At 38.4% G+C, this 23,618-nt stretch overlaps 2 protein-coding genes across 5 annotated transcripts in view; one reads left to right on the forward strand and one right to left on the reverse strand.

Annotated features, from left to right (window-relative positions):
• The first annotated feature begins 8,388 nt into the window (after positions 1-8,388).
• ncln (nicalin) lies at positions 8,389-20,708 on the forward strand. Of its 4 annotated transcripts, none has more exons than XM_077534008.1 (15): positions 8,389-8,660; positions 9,756-9,946; positions 11,596-11,740; positions 11,876-11,970; positions 12,053-12,133; positions 12,205-12,308; positions 13,878-13,966; positions 14,044-14,183; positions 14,256-14,482; positions 16,056-16,143; positions 17,140-17,178; positions 17,264-17,424; positions 18,907-18,960; positions 19,123-19,201; positions 19,294-20,708. In XM_077534008.1, exons 1-15 carry the CDS (start codon positions 8,486-8,488, stop codon positions 19,354-19,356), a joined length of 1,731 nt encoding a protein of 576 aa, XP_077390134.1. In that variant the 5' UTR covers positions 8,389-8,485; the 3' UTR covers positions 19,357-20,708. The 4 variants fall into 4 exon arrangements, with proteins under 4 accessions (XP_077390134.1, XP_077390136.1, XP_077390133.1 ...); XM_077534010.1 differs by having other exon boundaries at positions 14,256-14,434; XM_077534007.1 differs by having other exon boundaries at positions 17,261-17,424; positions 19,294-20,707.
• cers1 (ceramide synthase 1) overlaps positions 20,334-23,618 on the reverse strand; it is a 47,302-nt gene continuing 44,017 nt past the window's right edge. Inside the window, exon 7 of the mRNA XM_077534011.1 lies at positions 20,334-23,060. Within this exon, the coding sequence (XP_077390137.1) occupies positions 23,015-23,060 (46 nt within the window). The 3' untranslated portion in view covers positions 20,334-23,014. The remainder of the gene's footprint in view (positions 23,061-23,618) is intronic.

Consider the following 23,618-nt stretch of genomic DNA (forward strand, 5'->3'; position numbering starts at 1 on the left):
CCACGGACAATATCATTAATCCATTCCTGTTTACATAAAAACACAAGAAGTTTGTTTTGCAATTTGTTCACTAACTGCACCCAATGTGAAGCCGCCATTTTTGTTGTGCTGTAGCAATTGGTTTCAGTGTAAGCACCCCCCCCGAGGGCAACCAAAACAATGATTAGCCCCATTATGAAACCACGTTTGGCATGCACCTGTTCTAAACGATCGTGACTTCTTTTCCCTTCCCACCCGAACATAGTGAGACCTCTCCGGCAAACCAAATAGTTGACATAACTGCGAGCTGTCACTTCTGACAGAGGGTGTAACCACCTGAGGCTCTTCTCATCTGATTACGATGTTAATCCAGCAGACCAAATCCAATAAAAACAAATTCAGCTGTTGAGATGACATTAATCAACGGTGTGTAATTCCGACTGATATATGTCGCAATATGTCACGTCAACGTGTGGAATTGACACGTGTTGGACTAATCACTTCTCTGTACCGAACACATAATAGGACAACAAGGGGGGCTCTTAGAGTAGACATCTCCCCCAGGGGGCTCGCCCAGTTTGTTACATGTGATGGATAAACTGTCACTCACTGCAATCCACAAACATGATCCATAATACTTTGATAAAGTTCAAATATTTCGGTATTGTACTAAATTAGTTTTCACCACCCAGGCAAGAAATAGTGTTTATTATAATTAACAGTAATACTTGATCATTTGGGTATTGTCACAGAGATTTTTTATAAATTGTGAAAAAAAAGCATAACGTTCTCACTAATTAGGCAAATTTTGTCCATTAATTTGATCAAATTCTAAGATTTACCACTGCATGGACTTCCAAGCTTGTGTTTTCTCTTCAAAGTCAGCAGAGGCTTAAGAGCTTTATAGGCCAGGGATCAGCAACATTTAGTGTCAAAAGAGCCATTTTAGGCCAAATAAATATTACAAAAATCTGTCTGGAGCAGCAAACACAAAACATTTGAATATTATGATTAAAGAAACGGTGTGTTAGTCTAATGTAGGTTACTGAGGGCCCACGAGCTAATTAGAGGTGCACCATAATAGAAAAATATGCAGCATCCAATAATTTAAGATTTATTTTTTTTCTACCTTTCGTCTTCAGCTTTTGGATTTTTTTTCTATCATTGTTCAGATTTCTTTCTCTCTTTTTTTGCCATTTTGTGGATATTTTATGGTAGTTTTCAGGATTTCTTCTTTTGCTTTTGGGCAATTTATAGCTACATTTTAAACGTATTTTTTTTCCTTGCCTTTTCTTTTAAAAATCAATTTCCTGAATTTTTGGGGCATTTCTTTTCTGCCTTTTTTTTTTTTTTTTTTTTAATTTGTTAACATTTTTGGAAATTTCATGGAATTTTATGGTAATTTTCTGCTTTCCTTTTCCTTTTTGGACATTTTATGGTCACTTTTTGGACATTTTTAGGTCATTTTTAAAAATGTTTAATCTATCCTTTGTCTGTTTTTGTGACAGCTTAAAAATTTGAAATCTGCGACATTTTTTGAATATTTATTTATTGATGTTTATCTAAATAATTAATTTATTTAAAGATTATTTTATCCATTTTTTTTTTTAGATATATAGATCCACAGGAGAGGGACGAAAGAGTCACATGTGGCCCCAGAGCGGCAGGTTGCAGACTCCTGACATATGCCATTGTGCTTCCATTTGGCGGTTGGTCGTCGAAGACTCTGCGGCCGCACACATGGTATGCATTTGTGCAGAAATATTTTAAGACCCCACTCTGATGTGGTGGCAGTGCATCTATACGGTGCAGGTCAGCACTGACATGTGAGCTAAATGTGATGAGGAAACAGAAGCGGAGGGGATTCTTTGCCTCTCTCCAGATGACGTTCGACCCATCACAAGATCTTCTCTCTCATACATCTGGCCAATATTTATATTCATAACAAGAGGGAATGCTATAAAATAAGTGAGGCAGTGCTATAAGGCTGCTGCCTCCTGTAATAAACTTCCAGCAGGCTGGATGGATTGCAGACACCTCCACCAGCCTGCAGCGCTCTGCTCAGCATCATCAGCATCATCATCATCACCGGGCTGGATTCGCACAATGCAACTTTTCTGCATCCATCTTCTTTTTTGTCTTGTTTTCTCATCAAATAATAGGAATGCATTTTTCTTGTGGAACTGTAAAATATGGAGAGAACGAATGGCCGTCATACAAACACCGTCGTATGATGGAATGGATTTATATTATGGGTAGCCGAGCAGATTTGATTTGCAAGCACTGATGGAAAATGCATAGTGAATCCCCACCAGACACTTTATTAGGTTGTGCAATCTGAAGGCACATAATGAAAATGAAAGAATACTTAACTACATTCGTTAAGTGCAATATATCGCTGGCGTCGGGACCAAACGTACCTCAATCTTTTTTCCCATAAATACTTCAGAAAATTTTTGTTTTTTTAGGCCAACATTTTTTGTGTCAATGTTTGCTTGAAATTTACTGTTCACATGAATTTAAAAGTCTTTTCTCACATTTGTAAAAGAACTGACTTATTGGATCCACACTCTGGACTGGTTGCCAGCCAATCGCAGGGCATGACTTATTGCACTTTAAGACAATTCAGAATCTTTTTAATTCATATTTACAATTATTGAATTATTATTTATGAAAACATTTTCATCTCATTCTTGCTGATATCAATGTTTGTGTAACACTTAACTCATTCACTGCCATTGACGTAAAAAAACGTCAAAAGATGCAATTTTGGTGGGCTGGCAATGAATGTGTCAACTGATTATTACATGTGTTACGTTCATTAAAAAACTAAATCTTTTGAGCAGTTACTGCCTCCGCAAATTTACTTTGAAATTTAATATTTGTGGAGGTTTTTATCATGTCCTTGACATTTAATAAGAGGAATTGATATGCCATCATTAATCAATATCGTATTGAATTGAAGTGTATCAAATCGGAAAAAATTGAAATCGAAGCAGACCTAACTCTTGTGAATTGAAATTGAATTGAGTGAGGAAATTAGAATCATACCCGGCCCTTCACCACATGGTGCTTAAAACACTTTACCAAAAGTAAACAAACAATAAATGGAAGCGTTCAAGCATTAAATTATTGTCGCACACAATCAAAGAAGAGCAGTACAGTATTTTTAGACGGCAGGACTGTTGACAGCGCTTGTAAAAGGCATTGTACACCTTCATGAATGAAGCAACAGCCCATAGCTAGTTAGCTTAGCTCAGCATAATGACCTGAAAACAGATGGAAGCGCTTGTCAAAAACCTCCCAAACGGCACATGTGAAGTTCAAGAGAGTACACGCCAAAAGTATTGATGGCGCACATCCTGACATTAAGCTCCCAAATACATTAAGCCCCCTTCATAATTTGCAGCCATGCGAACTAACCAAAGATTGGCAGGCAATCAGCGAGCAATCAAGCCAATCAGGGCTGCAAACAAGCAAAAACAAACAGCGGGAGGGTGAGCGATGGCGGGACGCTGCTCCCGTCGGCCGCGCCTGACCCCGGGACATGGCGCCCCCCCCCCCATTACAAATAAGCTCAATCACACTCAGCACACTTCTTACATCCGACTCCTCAACAAAAGCTTCCATTCTCTTCATCCAGCTCCCATTTTTCTCTCCCTCTCCGCTAGCCCCCCCTTTCAGTCCATCTGCCCGGGCAGGCGGGCGGCATCGTGGGAGTTTTAATTGCCTTGTATTTCCATGAAGCCGACTTCATTACATTACTCGCTGCAACCCACGCTGCATACTTGTAACCTGCTGCAATGTGTTGTCGTTATTTACAAGCTCAGTAAGAAAGTGAGAGCAGAGAGCGCCATCACTAGGGCCAGTGTGATGGAAAAGGTCAATGGGAGCATAGACGTCCATTTTAAGGTGCGACAAAATCCAAAGACGTACTGGATGAAGCAAAGATGAGGCCAGGCTGTGATCATAACATTTAAAAGGGAAGTCAACTCCAAAATTTTCTTTACAATTCAGCCCTATTAGTCTAAACACGGTATTCTGATTAAGAGTGTGTCTGTGGAATATGGCATTGAAATCCACCTGTTTTTATATATATCAAAGGGTAGCCATTTTGTCACTTGATGATGACATCACAGTTGCAAGTTCTCAAAGTGACGAATTTATGTGAAGCATGACAGAAACCGTGGAGTAAAAAAAACATGGGAGCCACTAATTTAAAAAAAATGTTCCAATCATAGTTGGTCAAATAAAAAGGCTATTATAAAAATATTTTTGGGGGATTTTTTTTTATTTATTATTAAACAAAATACAGCTTTTAAAATAATAATAATAATAATAATAATTAATTATTATTATTATTATTATAAGGAAAAAGAAAAATACGACATTTCGGCTACAGGAACTCAAATGTGCTGTATATTAATTTAAGGCAGCTTCTTGTAATTTGTAAGTTTCTTAAAAATATTCTACTTATGATTGTATTTAGTTTAAGGGACATTTTTTGTTCCATGTTTGCATTTGCACATTCCCATTCATTATTTTTGTCTATTAAATGTTCATCCTCTCATTTTAAAGTTAAGGAATCAGAAGTAGTAGTAGTTTTTCAATGACTACTTGATCACAAGATATAATAAGCTGTAAATTCTGAAAATATAGCCATTTTTCATTATGGTGTTGCAGAGCAAGATGAAATTTTTCACCAATTTTTTTTGCATCAAAACCCGAATAACAACCACATTTCACAATGTCATTTAAGATCAGGTCAGTGCGCCCGCTAGTGGCCAAAATAAGTAACAGCAGTTCATTTGAGTGAAAACTTAAAGTTTGCCTGCCATCACGGGCCCACGAGCCATATATTTGACACCACTCTAACTGGAGATAGACAATGGGAAGAGAGAGAGAGCAGTAGATGTGGAAAAGCACTGGCCATATAATGAGCGAATGTCTGGAAGTGAATATGAAGGCAGATGAGGCACGCCAACCTCCTCTGAGCGTATTAACAAAACTTAATGGAAGGACTGGCTCCAAGAGGCCTCGCCATCCATTATCTGACTGTTGCCCCGCGCAACCAGATAGCCTTTCGGCCTGTCATATGCTATATTGTCTTCTTCTCTTTGTCTTATTTCCAGCGGCAATACTGTAACGAATCGCTAAATCAATTGGCTGCTTTACGTAAGGAAGGACCCTCTAGTGGGCCCCAGGACACATAGCAACGGAAAAAAAGAAGATTTTTGTAAGTGAAAAACAACATCCATCATTATTAGTTCATGTCTGGAAATCGCGTCAATTTGGAAAACATGATTTTTCTATTTACGGGGTCAGGTACATACAGTTCGTCTTCATTCATCCATGGACCAGTCGCTTTGATTGATTTTTGGGTGCGTGTGTTTAAATGTCACCTCCCTCATGTCACACAAAATGGAGTTCTTTGGGATGATAAACTTTCATCTCTAGCAGTAGTGTCAAACATATGGCCCGCAGGCCAGAACCGGCACATCAGGGGGTCCAATCTGGCTCGTAAGGACAGAACACGTGGTTTTTCATTAAAATGAACTGTTGTTGCTTATTTTGTCCACTGGAGGGTGCAATGACGACTAAAATTAAGGTTAGGTAACCCAGGACACGTCCAGTGGGATACATTTTAGTTATCTACAATTGTGGCAATAAAATCTGATTGGCTAACAAACTGCTGTCAATTAGGTCACACATTTTATCCATGAAAAAAAAGATTGTGCTTTGTAGCAGCTATTTGCTCATCAACAAGGGGGTGAATTGGTGGAGTAAGAATGTTTTGTTTCTTGCATTACATCTTCAGGATTGCGTGACATGACGCCATGTTTTAGCAACCTGCCACGGTGGTGATAAAATGACAACATCCTTAGAGAATTTAGAGGGGATTGGAAAAAAAAGAAGTGGTGATACTTAAACAGGAATGCCACTGGAAAAGAATAATTGCTTACCGCCAGGTTGCTAATCTCTCGTTAATCCGCAGCATTTACCCACGCACACACTGACTGAACCTTTTGTGTGGTCGCACAGAGGATGTGTTTCTGTCTTCTGGGGGGGTCAGCGGCAATGGCCCCGCTCATTCAAGACATTCCCAGAAACATTGGAAAGACATGAGGAGGACGTCGAACAGTGAAGGCATTGTGTGTCGCTGTGGTGTGCACCAAAAGCCATGACTTCATAATATTGTATATGACAATTGGGGGTAAAAAAAAAACCAACCTCCATCTATTTTCTCTGGTATGTCCCCTCATTAAGGTTACGTGTTAGAAAATAATACCTTACTCTGAAATATCACAACTAATCTAATGTATTAAATGCATTAAAAATTGCATGTACTTAGTATCATGTTTCGGTTTTGGGGGGCTGGGTTTTGGGTGTTTATGTCTTTTGTCCGGTTTTGTCTCCCCTATTCTCGTCATAGTTAACCTCGTTATTAAACTCGTTATTTGACCCCTAAAGCGTCAAAAGAAATTAATGGATCGGTTGGGGATTTTTAAATACTATAAAGTCCACTCACACAATGATGCTTAATATAAACTAAGTGTTATAACGAGAGGAGCGAGGATGTGGTGGATGGAAGGCGGAGAAACCAGGCAGGGAAAAAGGCAGGAAGAAGAATAACTTTACTGACTGAATAAAGGAATGGATGGAATGTGAAAATTATATTAAGCATCATTGTGTGAGTGGACTTTATAGTATTTAAAAATCCCCAACCGATCCATTAATTTCTTTTGACGCTTTAGGGGTCAAAGCCTCACAGGTGAGCTGGAAGCTGTCCCAGCTGACTTTGGGCAGGAGTGGGGTACACCCTGGACTGGTCAACAGTCAATCATGGGGCACATTAAGACAAACCACTAGTCAACCACGCTGCCTCGTCGTCCCATATCACAATGAATTATTGTTATCATTACTAGCTATAGTAGTAGTAGTAGTAGTAGTAGTAGTATTGATGTTTTCTCTTTCTCTTGAAAGTTGTCTGGGAAGCATTTATCAATTGTGCAGAATTGTTACAATTGACAGTTTCAACCAAATTGGTTTGGTGCTTTGTTTGCCGCCTCCCCTCTCACCAACTTGCATGGATTACTCATATGACAGGAAACCATGACGCCAAGCTCCATTAAGTGGGAAGGAAGGACATCATATCAGCATTAATCTCCCACTTAGCAGAGCAGCCTGAGGACAGACAGAGCGATGGAGAAGGAGAAAATGTGATTCTCAGCTCTTCCCAACCGGACTCTGGCTTTTGACTTTTATGACTTTCTTACTAGGCTATAAAACATGGGAAGGTCTCGCCAGGTCACGAACAAATTCACTTTGGTGTTCCCATGAACTGTGATCAAGATCAGGACAGATTGTCTGCACTCTGTGCACTAAGCGGCGTGTATCACCGTTTCAACTTTTCCCCCTACAATTGCCATGAAGTGATTTCATTTGATTGGATAAGCTGACATCTTCTGCTTTTGAGGCCAGGAGGCAATCTGAGAATTTGTTTCATTTTGCAGGGAATGAAGACGACTGAATCTTTGTATTCAGATAAATTGCATCTGACATTTAATGCACCACCAGGCCAAACTGGCAACATCAGCGAGAATATGATCGTAGAGATGACGTTTCCTTGTAACTGTGTTCTCATAGTTCCACAAACATAATAACATTGCAACATTCACTTGTACTAAACAGCCTGTCTCAGTTGTCTGGTTGAGGAGTACTGCCCAAAAAAAGTCTGCTTGTTATGAACAGACGACCATCTCAATGGAATGTTCCATTGTAATAGATACAATATTTGTCTGAATAAAATTACACTATCACAATATTTGTTTATAGAATTCCAGAATGTACAGTAATTACACTACCGTCAATGTGTTTCCTTGTTTTTTTGTTTCTTTGTTTGTTTTTTAATTCTTTATCATGCTATACAGGTATACAACTGGGGGTGGGGTTGGGGGGTGGGGGGCTTTCACCACATATTAATTGATTAATTAATTTATTTATTTTGGAGGGGTAGATCATGGGGGGCTAGAACGGCATTTCAATTAATTTCACTGGGCTAATTGAATTGATATACAAACTGAATTACGAGCCTGGTGACGAACGAAATAAACTAGTAGAACTACCACTGTACTGTCTTCATTTGTCTTTGTTGTAGTGCACTAGCGCCTCCAAGTGGCAAATTAATGTATGGTAACAACAACGCGGACCGTTGGGGCTGTCCTACAATATGCCTAAAGGACCATTGCTGCAATTGTGTTGTTGTTTTTTTAACATTTAAATATGAAATAAATCCTCTCTTTTGTTTTATTTATATTGAAATGTTTACAGCATACTATACTACTGTACATTATTTCAATTGGGGCATAAAATATACTATACAACCTGCGCCTGATTAAAACTGTCCGACTGACTGACTGGGTACGCTGGGAGCTGTCAGACAACAAGCAGTGACCGCGGACGACAACATTTCATTTTTATCTGTGATCCGACTGCAGTCGCCAAAATGTTCGAGGAGGCGAGCGAAGTGTTCGATAACATGTTTAAATCTTCTTTTCCCCTCACCTTCATCGTATTTATCCCGGCGGTGCTCATCCTGGTGTCACCGCTCCCGGCCGAAGCGGCACATGAGTTCACGGTGTATCGCATGCAGCAGTATGACCTGCAGGGACAACCCTACGGTAAGTCCCAAATGCATTTTATGCTCAATTACACCCTTGAAATGTCATATTTTTTTCGACACGAGAAGTACACCGACTCGGGGCTAAATGGTAGCCTTTAGCTAAGGTTATGTCTCGTATAATTTTAGCTTTAAAATGACGGCATGTAATGGGTTCGCATGAGTTAGCTAGTGGCTAATGTAGCTTGCGATGCTAGTGGGCTAGTTGGTAGCAGCGTTTAAAAATGTTGATTTGAATCTGCCGTTTTGGTATTCATGAGTTCTATTTTATCCACATAATTATTTGGTTAAGCTTCAATATTGAGCTGCTTTTTGGAGTTGACAGCATGGTGCGCTAGTGTTTGGCACGTTTGCCTTACAGTTACGAGGTTGTTCGTTCGAATCTCGGCTCATAGGCTGTACTATGGAAGATAGATGAATGAAACTGTGGGACTGTTCTGCTGACTTTGGACGCGAGGTGGGGTAGACCTTGGACAGACTCGTAAGAAATTCATTTTCATTGGACTATTTGCAGTAGGGGGCGGCACGGTAGTCGAGTGGTTAGCACGTCCGCTTCCCAGTTCTGAGGTCTCCGGTTCGAGTCCAGGCTCGGACCTTCCTGGGTGGAGTTTGCATGTTCTCCCCGTGCCCGCGTGGGTCTTCTCCGGGTACTCCGGTCTCCTCCCACATTCCAAAGACATGCATGGCAGGTTAATTGGGCGCTCCGAATTGTCCCTAGGTGTGCGTGTGAGTGTGGATGGTTGTTCGTCTCTGTGTGCCCTGTGATTGGTTGGCAACCAGTCCAGGGTGTCCCCTGCCTACTGCCCAGAGCCAGCTGAGATAGGCGCCAGCAGCCCCCGCGACCCTTGTGAGGAATAAGCGGTCAAGAAAATGGATGGATGGATGGATGGATATTTGCAGTAGGCTTCAATCATGTCAATGCGGGAGGAACCCAGACAACTCAGGAGAAAACACGCACAAGCATGGAAGAACATGCGAATTCCACACAGTAGATGAGATTTGAACCCTGAACCTCAGAGCATATACATATCATGCATGATTTGTATTCATCCAAGACTGGACTGCAACAGTTAAACTTGTCCGTGGTATTCCTCAGGTACCCGAAACGCCATCCTGAACACCGAAGCTCGTACTGTGGAGGCGGAGGTGCTAAGTCGCCGATGTGTCATCATGCGGCTAGCCGACTTCTCCTATGACAAGTATCAGAAAGCCTTGCGCCAGTCGGCGGGGGCCGTGGTCATCATCCTGCCCCAAAACATGTCCACTATGCCTCAGGACATAGTGCAGGTACTCACTTATATATGTTTTATATATATGTATATATTTTGAAACAGATTGCAAAATAGGTGTTACTTAGGGGTGTTAAAAAAAATCGATTCGGCGATATATCGCGATAATACATCGCGCGATTCTCGAATCGATTCCCAAAAAAAAAATCGTTTTTTTTTTTGTTTTGTTTTTAAGAGCTCAGAATCGTTCATTCGGTAGTCTTACCGATTCAACGTCTTATCGTCATTGCCTTTTTTTTTTTTTTTTTTTTGGTGTGTGTGTGTGAATCGATTTTTAAACTTCCATTTTTAATGGAAAAATATTCAACAAAACGTCTGACTTCGGGTTAGGATTCACACCTTGAGCATGGAAGAATGTTATATGAACGGAACATTAAGCCTTAATATTTTATTTTAATGCTGTTCAAACATGAAACAGATTACAACCTCTATAAGACTGAAATTTCAGATAAATAAATAATACATTTTCATATAAATCTTACACTCTACAAGCTTACTGATTAGTATTTTCTAAATTTGAATGAAAAAAAATCACAACAATCGACTTATAAATTCGTATCGGGATTAATCGGTATCGAATCGAATGGTGACCTGTGAATCGTGATACGAATCGAATCGTCAGGTACTAGGCAATTCACACCCCTAGACTGTTATCCGTTGGTTCCACTTCTCTATTTTCTTTTCACATCCCAGTTTTTGGCACGTTTGCAAATAAGGTTTAGATTTACAGAGGGTGTTTTTAATGTAGCCGTGGCCCGTCAGTGTATTGTACATACTGGTCACTTTGCTTTATAAACCGCAGGTCTCCATGTTATAACGTGGAGCATTTGCAAGAGTATCACACAGATGGATTTTTAATTACTTTTAACACTGGTGTTTTACTTTTTATTATTAGTTTTAACCAAATAATGCCAAACATGGCTAGCTACGTAGTAGCCTCCCAGAAAGGTTTGTATCAGGTCTGTGCATGCTCTATCTTGATGTAAATGTATAGTGGCGTCGTGGTTTGCATACTGGAAAATGTCAGCAACCTATCTAAGATCATTTGTGATGGGAGAACTTGTTTTAAATGGCTTTTGCCAAGCCATTGCTTTAATAAAAGTGTTAAAAACAATTACTACTGTGCTAAATAGTCAAATGAACTCATCTTATAAATCACATGAGCTTTACATCGATCTCCACGTGTCACATGGTGGCTGTTCTGTTTATTATAGGGCGTATATAAACAGCAGAACGGACTATCATGTCACAGGTTGGATGTTAGTAATGTTTCTACAGAATGAGCAATGCATACAAACTAAAGATGAAAAATGTAATCTTTTCTGAGTTGGAAAAAGGAGCTAAGAACTCAAGCACAAGCTTATCATGGTTGGCTTTTTGATGGTGGAGCTCAAGAGCTTTTCACAGCAGTGCTTGTGTAATACCATCTGACCGCTCTGTCTCAGAATCTTTTTTTTTTCTCACTCTGAAGCATTTGACAAAGAATTGGCTGTGTATTCTCTTCTGTCATTCCAAATGATCACAGTGAATGTTGCATTAATTGTGACTAATTAAGATTCACTTCTTTGAAAGCAACATTTTGTTTTGCTACTTTTGTGTAAATAGATTTTGCATGTCTTCTGAAAACGGTGTTGATGATTTTTGAAGCAATTCATGGAGCTGGAGCCGGAGATGTTGTCCACAGAGACCATCGTCCCCGTCTACTTTGCCATGGAGGACGACGAGCTGCTGTCCATTTACACTCAAACCCTGACCTCCTCCTCCTCCCAGGGAGCCTTGTCAGCAGCTGAAGGTAAACACTCCCCCGTCAAGGTTTTTTTTTTTCTTTTCTTCCTGCATTGCCCTTGAACATGTTTGCATTGATAGAAACAAGACGCGATCATGAAAATGTGAAGGAATCCTCTTTCTTGTTGTCGTCGTTTTGTAGTATTGCTGCATACGGCCACTGCCAATGGCTTCCAAATGGTCACCAGTGGTGCTCAGAGCAAAGCCATGAGTGATTGGGCCATCACCAGTTTGGAGGTGAGTGGCTGATCTGACAAAAAAAACAAAAAAAACCTTGCTCCTTATTGGTCACCACTTAGTACGATCTGTTATTTATCAGGGCCGCCTGACTGGTGTCGGAGGAGAGGACCTACCCACGATCGTGGTGGTGGCTCATTACGACTCTTTTGGAGTTGCTCCGGTATGCTCACCATTTTCCAAATATGTCATTTTGTAATATTAAAAATACATCAATTTGTATTATGTGTGCAGTGGCTGTCGTACGGCGCCGACTCAAATGGAAGTGGCGTGTCCATGTTACTGGAGCTGGCCCGTCTCTTCTCGAAACTCTACACCTATAAGAGGACACATGCTGGGTGAGCTCACATTCAAGCAGATGATGAAATTTATCCAATCCAATCCACTTTATTTCTATAGCACATTTTAAACAAGCTTTCTAAAGTGCTGCACATTGTGATCCGCTCACTATCACACACATAAAATCTAGTAAATAATAACAAATCTAGTAAAAAACGACGATAAAAATAAAAACCGGTCAATAAAATACAGAAAAAAACAGTAAGTAAAATAAAAATATAAACACATTAAAAAAATGTTTTTATTAAAATAAAAAAAATACGAAAAGACGCCGAGGGCCGCACATTAGATATATACTCCAGGATACTTTATTAGGTACACCTGCACAGTACAAAGTGACGAGAGTTGAGTAGTAGTGGGGGGGGGGGGGGGGGGGGGGGGGTTATCGACCATCCTTAGCAGGACTGCTCAATTATGGAAAAATTAATCATACAATTATTTTGGCAATAATTGAAATCACAATTATTCAAGCAATTTTTTTTTTTTTTTATACAAAACAATAAAATGTTTAAGCATTTAAAAATATTAAGACCAATTAATAAAAATAGAAACACTATAATTATGTAAGTTCCTTATAGACCAAACAGAATTTATTTTATTTATTTATTTATGTATTTATTTATTTTGGCTAAATCGTGAAGTTGGAGTGCAGCTTGTACACTGTGCAGCAGGACGATCATTTAATGTTTTTGGTACAAAACAAGGCAATGTTTACATAAGACAAACTAATAAAAATAGCAACACTATAATTATGTAAGTTCCTTTTGGACCAAACAGAATTTATAATAATATATATTTATAATAATATATATTTATTTATTTATGTTGGCAAAAACTTGATGTTGGAGTGCTGCAGGACGATCATGTATTATTATTTTTTTTATATCAATGTTTAAACATAAAAAAATAAGACAAGTAAAATTCTTTGAAACACTAATTATGCAAGTTCCTTTTGGACGAAACAAAATGTATTAAATTAGTTATTTCAAAATTGTGTTTTTATTTATTTATTCTTTTTATTTTTGTATTTTTGTATTTTTACAAAATTTTAAACAGATGCAAATGTATATATTTGAACAACTCAAAAATGAGTATTAATCTTTTTTTAACGATTATGCTGATTTAGTAATTGTAGAGTGTAATAATTGAAATTGTAATTGAATTTTGATTAATTGCACAGCCCTAATCCCTATTAAAATATACCTGATACATCTCAAACTGTGTCATTTTATGCCACTCTTGTATTCGAGCTCAATGTGCAGGTAATATTTGGCCCGAGTACTGCAGTTAATTTTTACATGTAATACAATCTCTCAGGCTGGATTTCCACTTCATGGTTCAAGTGACACAATTATTTTTTGCTCTCAAGTGGCTCAATTCAGATATGAGTCATCGCAGCTTCAACCCAACACAATTTATTTATATAACACTTTAAAAAGCAACTGCAGTTGTTTTGCTTCTTAATACTTTCATTTTTTTATATATTATGCTCAAAAGTCACTACTGCTGAGTTGATTTGTTCAAACAGGCAATTTGATGTATTTTTGATGGTGTTCTTGTGTGTTCAGATACAACCTGCTGTTCTTTGTGTCTGGTGGGGGGAAATTTAACTACCAGGGCACCAAACGCTGGTTAGAAGACAATCTGGACCACACAGGTACAACACACACCTCCATCAAGTCTCTAATCTGGGATCACCTTTCAATCCCATCTCTAATTTCTATTTCTTTGTAGACTCGAGTCTTCTCCAGGACAACGTCGCCTTCGTCCTGTGTCTCGACACTTTAGGCAACGGGGACGCTCTGCACCTGCACGTGTCCAAACCTCCCAAAGAGGGAACTCCTCAGTATGCCCTGCTCAGAGAGCTGGAGACGGTAAGACGGTGCTCACGGCATCATAGTGTGAGGGCGTTCCTAATATTTTGGTGCCCCGCCTCTTCCCCCCAGGTGGCGGCCAGCCAGTACCCGGGCATGAAGTTCTCCATGGTCCATAAGAAAATCAACCTGGCCGACGACATGCTGGCGTGGGAGCACGAGCGCTTCGGCATCCGCCGGCTGCCGGCCTTCACGCTCTCGCACTTGCCCTCGCACCGCCTGGCTCAGCGCTCCAGCATCATGGACGTGCGGTCAGTGTCCCCCTCCCCTCGCTTCGGAGCGGGAGAGCCCCCTGCTGGGTGGGTTCACTACTGCACAAGGCCTGTTAGCCTTAACAGGGTGACACATGATTGACATGACTAATATCCTGAATTTGATAAAAATTCATTTGTATACCCTCCTCCTTAAAAAATATTTCATAATTTCATTCTTTATTCAGATTACTACAGGTTGTTGAATTTTAATTTTGTATTTATTTATTTTATTTTTTTAGCCTGATAAAATCGAGTCCAGTGTTCCCTCGTTTATCTCGGGTTCATCTTTCGCGGTCTCGCTGCTGCGTGCATTTTTTTCCCAACAACATGCTTTTTTGTTTGTTTATTTTTTTTGGTCTTTGCCCGGCTGTATCTCTTGATCCCTATGTCCAACCGGGGACATACAGGCGTCCATGGATTTGTCTCGACGAGATCTTTCCAGTGGTGGTGTACCGTCGCTCCCGTTGAGATAGAAAATATATACTGTGCTGTATAACAAGTGAATTAGAAAAAAAAAAAACGTGAAAAAAAAATGACTGTAAATGGGGAAAAAAAACCGAATGAATGGCAAAAGCATTCATAATAACTAAAAAAAATCATACCAAAATGAAAAATCATATATAATAAATGAAAATAATGTATACTGTAATAAGTAAAGTAAAAAACAAAACATACTTTTAATGGAAAAAATGAATGTACCGGTAAATGAAAAAAGAACATATATAATGCATGGTATGGTTATTTTAGTTAACTAAAACTAAAATTTCATTAACAAAATAAAATTAAACACGAAAATGCTTTTTAAAAAATGAAAATTAACTGAAACTACATTTTATGTTTACAAAACTATAATTAAAGCAAAAATATCCTTCGTTTTAGTGTTTGGAAATTAATTTAATGCAATTCAATTAATTTAATGCATGAGCCTTTGGGGATGATTTGAAATATGATTTTAAGTAGATTTGTTTTGATATTAACCCATAAAAGGACGTTTGAAAGTGTGTCACTTCCATGGTGTTTTTTAAATATTGCATACAAATAATACACATGAAAAAAAAATAAAAATACAAAAATACTGAATTTAACTAAAACGAAGCACTTATTAAATAACTCAAATTCATAAAAATTAACAAAACCACCCTGGAAGCTAATTAAAACTAACTAAATAAAAAAAAACAAAAAAAACTCAAAATGACATCAAAACTAACTCAAATGAAAAATTCCAAAACCCAAACTAAAAAACTTACATAATAAATGAAAATATATATATAATTAATTGAATTTTTTTTTATTTTTTTTTTATACACATAGTCTATCAGTGACCTATACATATGCAGTAGTAAAGTCACATTTCTACTAAATATTGTACAAAAAAAATAAAGTAAAAATATTTGGGGGTAAAAAAAAAAGAAAAAGAGTGATGAGCGACGCTTTCATAAATGTGATATTATGTGTATTATGTTTTGCATCTCCTTCTTCTACCACTTAAAAAAAGTAAGTATTAGAGTACTCAAGTAAAAAAAAATAGCTGACGTTCTCTGAACATTTGCTCACGTCTCCATTTTTTCCCTATCAAATCGTGTACATGGTCTTACTGTATGTGTGTTGCGTGTTCCAGGCCACACGTAGACATTGAGAAGCTGAGGAGGAACACGAAGGTGGTGGCTGAAGCTCTCGCCCGAGTGGTCTACAACCTCACAGAAAAGGTGTGGCCGTGCTCATGGTGAAAGCACACCTTTCATGTCGAACTGTCAAAATACACAAAGCAACCTTTTTTTTTTTTTTTTTTTTTTTTTTTTTTTTTTTGGTGTGTATGTTTGCGTGCGTTTGCGTGTGTGCGTTTGCGTGCGTTTGCGTGCGTGCGTGTGCGTGCGTGCAAATACGTATAAATTTATACTCATTCATTCACCTAAAACCTTAGAAATATCCCATTACCCTTCGCCTTAACCAGGTACTTCAGAATCTTGCCAGAGTCGTGAGATTTAAATGGTCAGGAGACCAGAGAAAAGGTCAGAAAAAAAAAGAAATAAAGAGAAAAGAAAGGTAAATCAAAGTGACATCCAGCACCGACCAAACACTTCCTGCCTTCCCCATGGTTACAAAATCAAAGTCTTACGCCAATCCCGGAAGCCTCTAAATTCCAGCAAATTTAGCGAGATCTCAAGAGCCCAGAGGAAAAACTAAAGAGAGGAAGGAGGGAAGGATCGATAAGGCAGAGTGAGATCAATAGAAGCCAGTACATCCAATCCATCAAAGTGAAGTCCAGCACCAACAAGACCCCTCCTGCGTGGTTACAAAACCAGAGTCTTATGCCAACCCCAGAAACCTCATACTTCTAATAAATTAAGATCTCAAGTGACCAGAGGAAAAACTAAAGAGAGGAAGGAGGGAAGGATAGATAAAGCAAAGTGAGAACCACAGACACCAGCACCAACTGATTCAAGGGGCTGTGGGAGGGAGAGGGTACTTCTGTTGAGTTTCAGTAGATGCTGGTGCGACGGATCTGGCATGCATAAGGACCACCACCAAAGAAAGAAGCCGTCAACCGCTACACAAAGCAACCTGATGCACATGTAGCATCTTTAACCACTGAGCTAAATCGCCACAGTATTTCACTTGGAGAGTCACTTCCTTTCATGTATTGAAAGTGAAACCTTAAATGCCGACGTGCAAGTCACCGGTGTGTTCTTGTGTCCTCTCAGGGAGCCCCCAGCGACTTGCACATCTTCACTGAGCAAATGGTGAGTCCTACTTTTACCTCCGTGAAAATTGGAGTTCATTTCTTGGGGTTGCGGCTGTATGTGATGTGTTTATTCCGTCCAGCAGGTACAAGAGGAGCACCTGTCCGCCATGGTGGACTGGCTGACCGCGCAGCCGCGGGCCGCCCAGCTGGTGGACAAGGACAGCAGCGTGGTGTCCACCTTGGAGTACCACCTGGGACGCTACCTCAAGGACGTCAAGAAACATTACGTCAAAGCCGACAAGCGGTAAACATTGATAAATACCATATGACCTTGAAATATTGACCCTAACACAAATTGGGAGTCAATTGGTTGACTTAAAGCAGAAGTTATGTCAGTCTTTACAGATGATAAATATTATGCAGCCGCCCACTAGCCAAAACACGGCATTCTGATTATTAATGTTGCATTTGTGGAATATGAATTAAGCAGGAAAATCCACCATCTTATGCTGCATTCGAGGATGGTCGGAAGTCAGACTTTTCCAAGTTCAAAGTGTGTACGGGAACGCAACCCTTGAACTCAGAAATCTCTCCGGTTGTAAAGTGTACTAGCTAGCTTCATTCATAAATAATTGACATAACTCCACGTGACTACACAACGTACGTGACAGTATGCCGCTATCTCACGGCATGAAATTTATACGGTGAACTACTGAACTGTTTGGAATGCTTATGAAAAAAAAATGAAAAAATAAATGAAGCAAAATTGCGAGAAGAGAAGTTTGCTGGAAGTCAAAATGAATTTTGAGGACCAAAATTAAAAACAATTTATCACTTTTTGCTATTTTGGTTGTTTACTTTCGCCTCGAACGCTTTCAAGTCGGAACTGGGAAAAACCAATTCGGACATATCCAACTTCTGACCATCCTCAAATGCAGCATAAGTGTGCGGTCATTTTGCATAAGTGGTCATTACCTGAGCAACTGTGATGTCATTTTCAAGTTGCTAGCAAGTGGCAAAATGACAGAAACATATTGCATTCACTTGAATGAAAAACAATGACAATTTTTTTTGTGGAGCTTTGTTTTTTTTTTGAGGGATTTTTCTTTTCTTGTTTTTTTAATATCTTTTTCTGTTTTTCTGTTCTAAAAACAAAACAAAACGGGGAAACAATTTTAGAAACGGGGAAAGAATTCAGGAAAAACAGTAGAAAAATAATAATAATAATAATAATTTTTCTTCAAAAAACAGAGCACCGACTTCTGTTTTTTGGCATATTTACTTTTTCTTGATAGCTATCAGCTATCCAGTCATAAAGTATATAGAGGTCAGTGGTCTGCAACATGTTACTTGGAGTTCAGAGGTACAAAAAAAAAAAAAATTACTCCGAAAAACAGAGCACCAACTTCTGTTTTTCGGAGTAATTTTTTTCAGTTTTTTTCCTCCTGTTTTTCTGAATAATTGTTTTCCTGTGTTTTTTTTTTTTTTTTTTTTTTTTTTTAATGACAGAAAAAAATAAAACAATACTCAAAAAAACAAAGTTCCCCAAAAAATCTATATACTTTTTTTAAGTAAATGCAATACGCTTCCGTACAAAATGGCTGCCCTTACTAATATTTTTCTTTTAAGATGCCATTTCTTATTCCATACATTGTAATACCCTGAAAATCGTCATTATTATTTTTTTCAAAAGGTAAAAGATATTATCGTTTTATAATTTTGATGTGTGTTGCTTCCAGCAACTTTATTTCAACAATTGTCATCTTTGCATTTGTGTGTCTCGCAGGGATCCAGAGTTTGTCTTCTACGATCAGCTCAAGCAGACCATGAACGCTTACAGGTGATTGATTATCTTCTCACTGGGGTTGTGTGATCGAACACCAAACCAACTAAAAAAAAAAAAAAAAAAAAAAAAAGATTTAAATCAAGCGCAATAGACACATTTGAATCATATTGTATTGTTTCATGTATTTTTAACAATATTGTCCAATAATGACACTAGAGTCAAGCCCGCCATCTTTGACCTGCTGCTGGCCGTCTGCATCGCTGCCTACTTGGGCGCCATGTATCTCGCCATCCAAGTAAGTCATGTTGAAATCCCTAAAATAAGCGACTGATATAAAAAAAAATAAATAAAAATTGTACATTTTTTAAAATGTTCTCTCTCTAACAGAACTTTGGCGTGTTATACAGCGTGGCGCGGAGAGTCACCCAACCCAAAGTGAAGGCTCACTAAAGTCAACAGTGACACCCCACAAACTCTTTCCCGTTTTTTTTTTTCGACACTCTCAGGGTGCTTTCTCAAGCCGCCCCCAGTCATTCCCATCAGCCTCTGCTACATGCCTATGATGTCACTTCCTGTCCTTGCTGCCAACTTGAATTCTGCATGCTGTCAGAAGTAGTTTGACACCCCTCCCACCCCAACTCCACGTTCGTCTTCACCAACGCACTGATGTCACTGGCAGCTGGAGGGACGAGTGTCTAGACGTCTTAATGGTTTCTTTATGTTCTTTTTTTTTTAATTATTATTGTTCGGAACCTCTTTAAAATATAACAAGCAATCTTTTGAGTGAGACTGCCTTCAATAGGTTGGATGTTTTTAAGTTGTCCACCTCATTACTAGTATGTGGCCATATGGGTCAAAATCCAACACATTGAAGACCAGTACAAGGTAAATGTTAATGATTGAAATAAGATTACTTCAAAACACAACCCCAACTTTTTTAACCAATAGTTAATGTGAAATAGTATGTAGATAACCTTTCATGTTAAATCAAGAGATCCACTCCAGTTTGCCCCCTTAAAAAAAGATATGGTAGAGCTAAAAAGTGATTCTAATTTTTGTTATGTGACTTCATGTGTTGTCATATTCTGACCTTCCCAGTGTCCTGTTTGAACACAGCAAAAGGTAAAAGCCACAAGTCCGTTTTCTTGTCTAATCACATCTTTGTGTGTAAGAGTGCATCTGCAACTTGAATTACTTTTTTTGTTGTTATCACTGTGCGTTACCATGACCTTTTGCTGATTGTGGCTAACCTGTAAGTTCACACATTGTGTAAAGTGGCCACAACCACACACAGTGGGGTGGGAGCTTTAGTCTTAAAAGTGCACCGGTGACTTTGGTGAAATGTAAAAGCTTAAGAATACGATCAAATTTTTGAAACTGTGATATGCCGGTGAAGTTTTGGATTGTTTTTTTTTTGTGTGTGTGTGTGTGTGTGTGTGTTACTGCATGTCTTGTTCTTCTTCTCCAAATCAAAAGCCACACTTTCATGACAGTTAATTTATTGAACAATGGTGGAAACTGAATTTACAAAAAAAAAAAAAAAAAGTGATTAAAAAAACCTGAAATAACTTTAGTTTTTTTTCTTTTCTTTTGCTGATTAATCTTTTTCCAAATTACGGTTTCAAGCATAAATTAGATCAAATTAGGATTTTAAGATGTTCTCTAAACTACTGGCAAACTCTGATCACAATTTATTGCTCATTAGTCCATCCCAATAATGATCTTTACAAAATGACAAAATTATTCACACATTTTGATTTTGTTTTTCTTTTTGACAACTTTTATTTTAGGGCATAAACCAAAAAGACATCTGTATATTCAAGTGTTTGCATTGTGGGCAATTACATTTCACAGGACCGGTTATCAATTGTCCAAAAAAAAAAAGAAGAAGATTTGAATTCAACGCTCATCCCAACGTCAAAAATGTCTTAAAAATACCAATTCACCAATCCTTTTCTTGTATTGATCTAACTATCAAAAAACGCTAATAACAGTGCAATTATTATTATTATTATTATTATTAGTAGTAGTAGTAAAACAAGACTTTGTAGGGCTTTGAGCCTGTCATGCAGCCTTCCCGACTCACAATTCCACATTACAAGTGGACATTTTGGCACAGTCAAAGTTTTCATTGTAATCAGTTGGAGTCTCACAAAAGATAAATCACCGATGCTCGGGTACCAAATGCATTCACTTTTTCATCCCGCCCGCCATTTTAGGTGCCACATATAACTAAATGTAGATTTAAGAGATCTTCGACTCCATTCAAAAAGGACATCTACAACCACTTTTTGTAGTTTCACGTTGTCTTTCACATAACTTGATAGACGGTGACTACTATTATATGTGACCCCGCCCCTACCCCCAAAAAAGAAAAATATACTCCTCTTGTTTTCGTCAATTCAAGTAGGTACGTCACTTCCTGGGCCAATTCCTCAAAGGAGGCATTAACTGTGTTTTACTAAACTAGTTGAGTAATTACATGCACAAAACCAAAAGAAATGAAAAACCTGTGTAAGCTAATAATACTGCCACAAGATGTCTCACTGATTTCCAACACAGCAGCCTGAGATGCTGACAACGTGTCAGCCACAGAATGACAAAGGTGACAGTTGCTTCAACTTGAGAAAAGGATGAGGTGACACTGTGGTGTCGAGACAGTGGATAGAGGAAGTCAACACTTTAGAATGTTTTTTTTGTTTTTTTTTACCCCCCAAAAAAAGAGAGAACATGTGTGTAAATATATATATATTTTTACCAATGGTGTCCACTTTCTCTATCCACTTGCACATGCTAGCATATGCACAGTGTGTGTCTATGTGCAGCTTTTAACTGTAATCTCACATCTTGCAGCAGACCAAAAAAAAAAAAGTCATGACGCGATATCACGTTGTGACATTTGACAGACACGCGTGTGACGAAAAATTAAATGATGACGTCATGCTCCGACTGCGTGTCCGTGCGGAAGAACAAGTACACTGTGGTCCCTCTTGAATCTGATTAAATCAGACGGTCCAACACAACACAATAATACAATAGAATAAAATAAAATAACAGTGTGCTCAGAGGAAATAAAAGAAATTAAACAGCAGCAGTTCCAATACAAATAAACATTAACCCTGAACTAAAACAATGACACGCTAACTCACACAACTTTTTGGGATATTCGGATTTCGGTGAAATTTGGGGTTGAACCTAAAATGCTTAAGAACCTTTACAGGTAATTTATTTGCTTTTCTCTAAAATTAAATTAAATTCGCATATCAACGTTCAGGTTCATCCGGAAATATCACCTGAAAGCCGAATAAACGGCGAATTTTTCGTGAGGGAATGATGAAGGTAAACAGGCAACAAAAAAAAGTGCGCGCCCCGCTCCAGCACCACAAGCATGCTGAGTTTTCAAAACAAGAGCCCGAAATTGATCGACGAAGTCGGACGTATCGAAACACTTTTTTTTCCTTATTTCGTATTGTGTGCAAATCGCATGCGTCCATAAGAAACCAGTTTACATTTTGTTCAAAATAATTCAAATGTCATGCGTTCGATCATGAATGTGTATGCATATTTTTTTTTTTACGTTTGTTTTGAAACGATATAGATTCTGATCCTTTACAGTTCTTCTGCGAGGTCCTTTTACACATTTTTTTGTAACGATTCCAAAACCCAAGTCAATCACTTCCGGCATAGTTGCCGTCATTAAAGCAGCAGTCAGCTTGCTGGCTTTCATGTCAGTGCAGCACACACGCACACAAACAGATGGGGGGGGGGGGCTAACAAGTTAAACTGAGGTGAAATGTTGTAAAAATAACAAACCGGATCTACTCACACACGCTAACGTCGCTAACGAAGGCGGGAGGCCACGGCGGAAATCAACAGGCGAAGGATTGGATTATTGAGGACAAAACAAAAAACAAAACAAAATTTAAAAAAACAAAAAACAAAAAAAACATGACACCTGGCAACCCCGACGGTCCTTCACATTCACAGTGCTTGAATCAAAACAACATGGAATACTTGAACATGTTTTGTGCGCGCGTTTGTGTTTGAGGGGCGGCGGCGTTTCTCTGCTCTCGCGGCCTCCTGCCAGGTGGGGGCGCCGCAGATCCGCTCATAGATGCTTCTTCTCCTTGGCGATGCCGTTCTGCGCGTGTTTCCTGCCGGCACACAGATGAAGAGCTATTATATGGAACAACACAAATGTTATTAAGAGAAACAAGTCTTTATATTTGCACCATTGGGTGGATAGGGGTATTATATATTTCAAGGATTTGTTTAACTCAAATGAGCAAGTGCAAGAAATTTATTTTTCAAAAAACTGGTCACAATATAAAGATTGAAAGGAAAAGTGTTATTACTTGGTTTACATTCAAAGATACAGATATTTGTAATATTGTTGGTCTTTTTATTTTATTGGGGAAATTTCACATTCACAAAGCTAAATTTTTCAAATTTAAGCCATGCTTTAAAGTACTTTTGGTTGATATTAATCATTACATAGAGTCTCTTAAATTTGTAAATAATGAGAAAGGTCAAAAGATTTTGAAATTATTATCTAATTTGTTTAATGGAAGTTTCTCCTTTTTTCTTTTCGGTTTTTTTTTTATTTCAGGGTTATAGAAATTTGTAATACTTTCATTTTTTATGCAAAATTGAACTGGAGTGTCAGAATGTTTGTATATTTTTTGTTCTTTATTTGTTGTTGTATTGACAAG

This window comes from Festucalex cinctus, chromosome 10, assembly GCF_051991245.1.
Source record: "Festucalex cinctus isolate MCC-2025b chromosome 10, RoL_Fcin_1.0, whole genome shotgun sequence".
NCBI classification, from domain to species: Eukaryota; Metazoa; Chordata; class Actinopteri; order Syngnathiformes; family Syngnathidae; genus Festucalex; species Festucalex cinctus.

Bases quoted from the DNA above. Each gene is read 5' to 3' on its own strand.
- ncln (XM_077534007.1), top strand. From the start codon at position 8,486: ATGTTCGAGGAGGCGAGCGAAGTGTTCGATAACATGTTTAAATCTTCT. The intron at 11,741-11,875 runs GTAAACACTCCC...GTCGTTTTGTAG, and splicing joins AGCCTTGTCAGCAGCTGAAG to TATTGCTGCATACGGCCACT. The intron at 12,309-13,877 runs GTGAGCTCACAT...TTGTGTGTTCAG, and splicing joins TATAAGAGGACACATGCTGG to ATACAACCTGCTGTTCTTTG.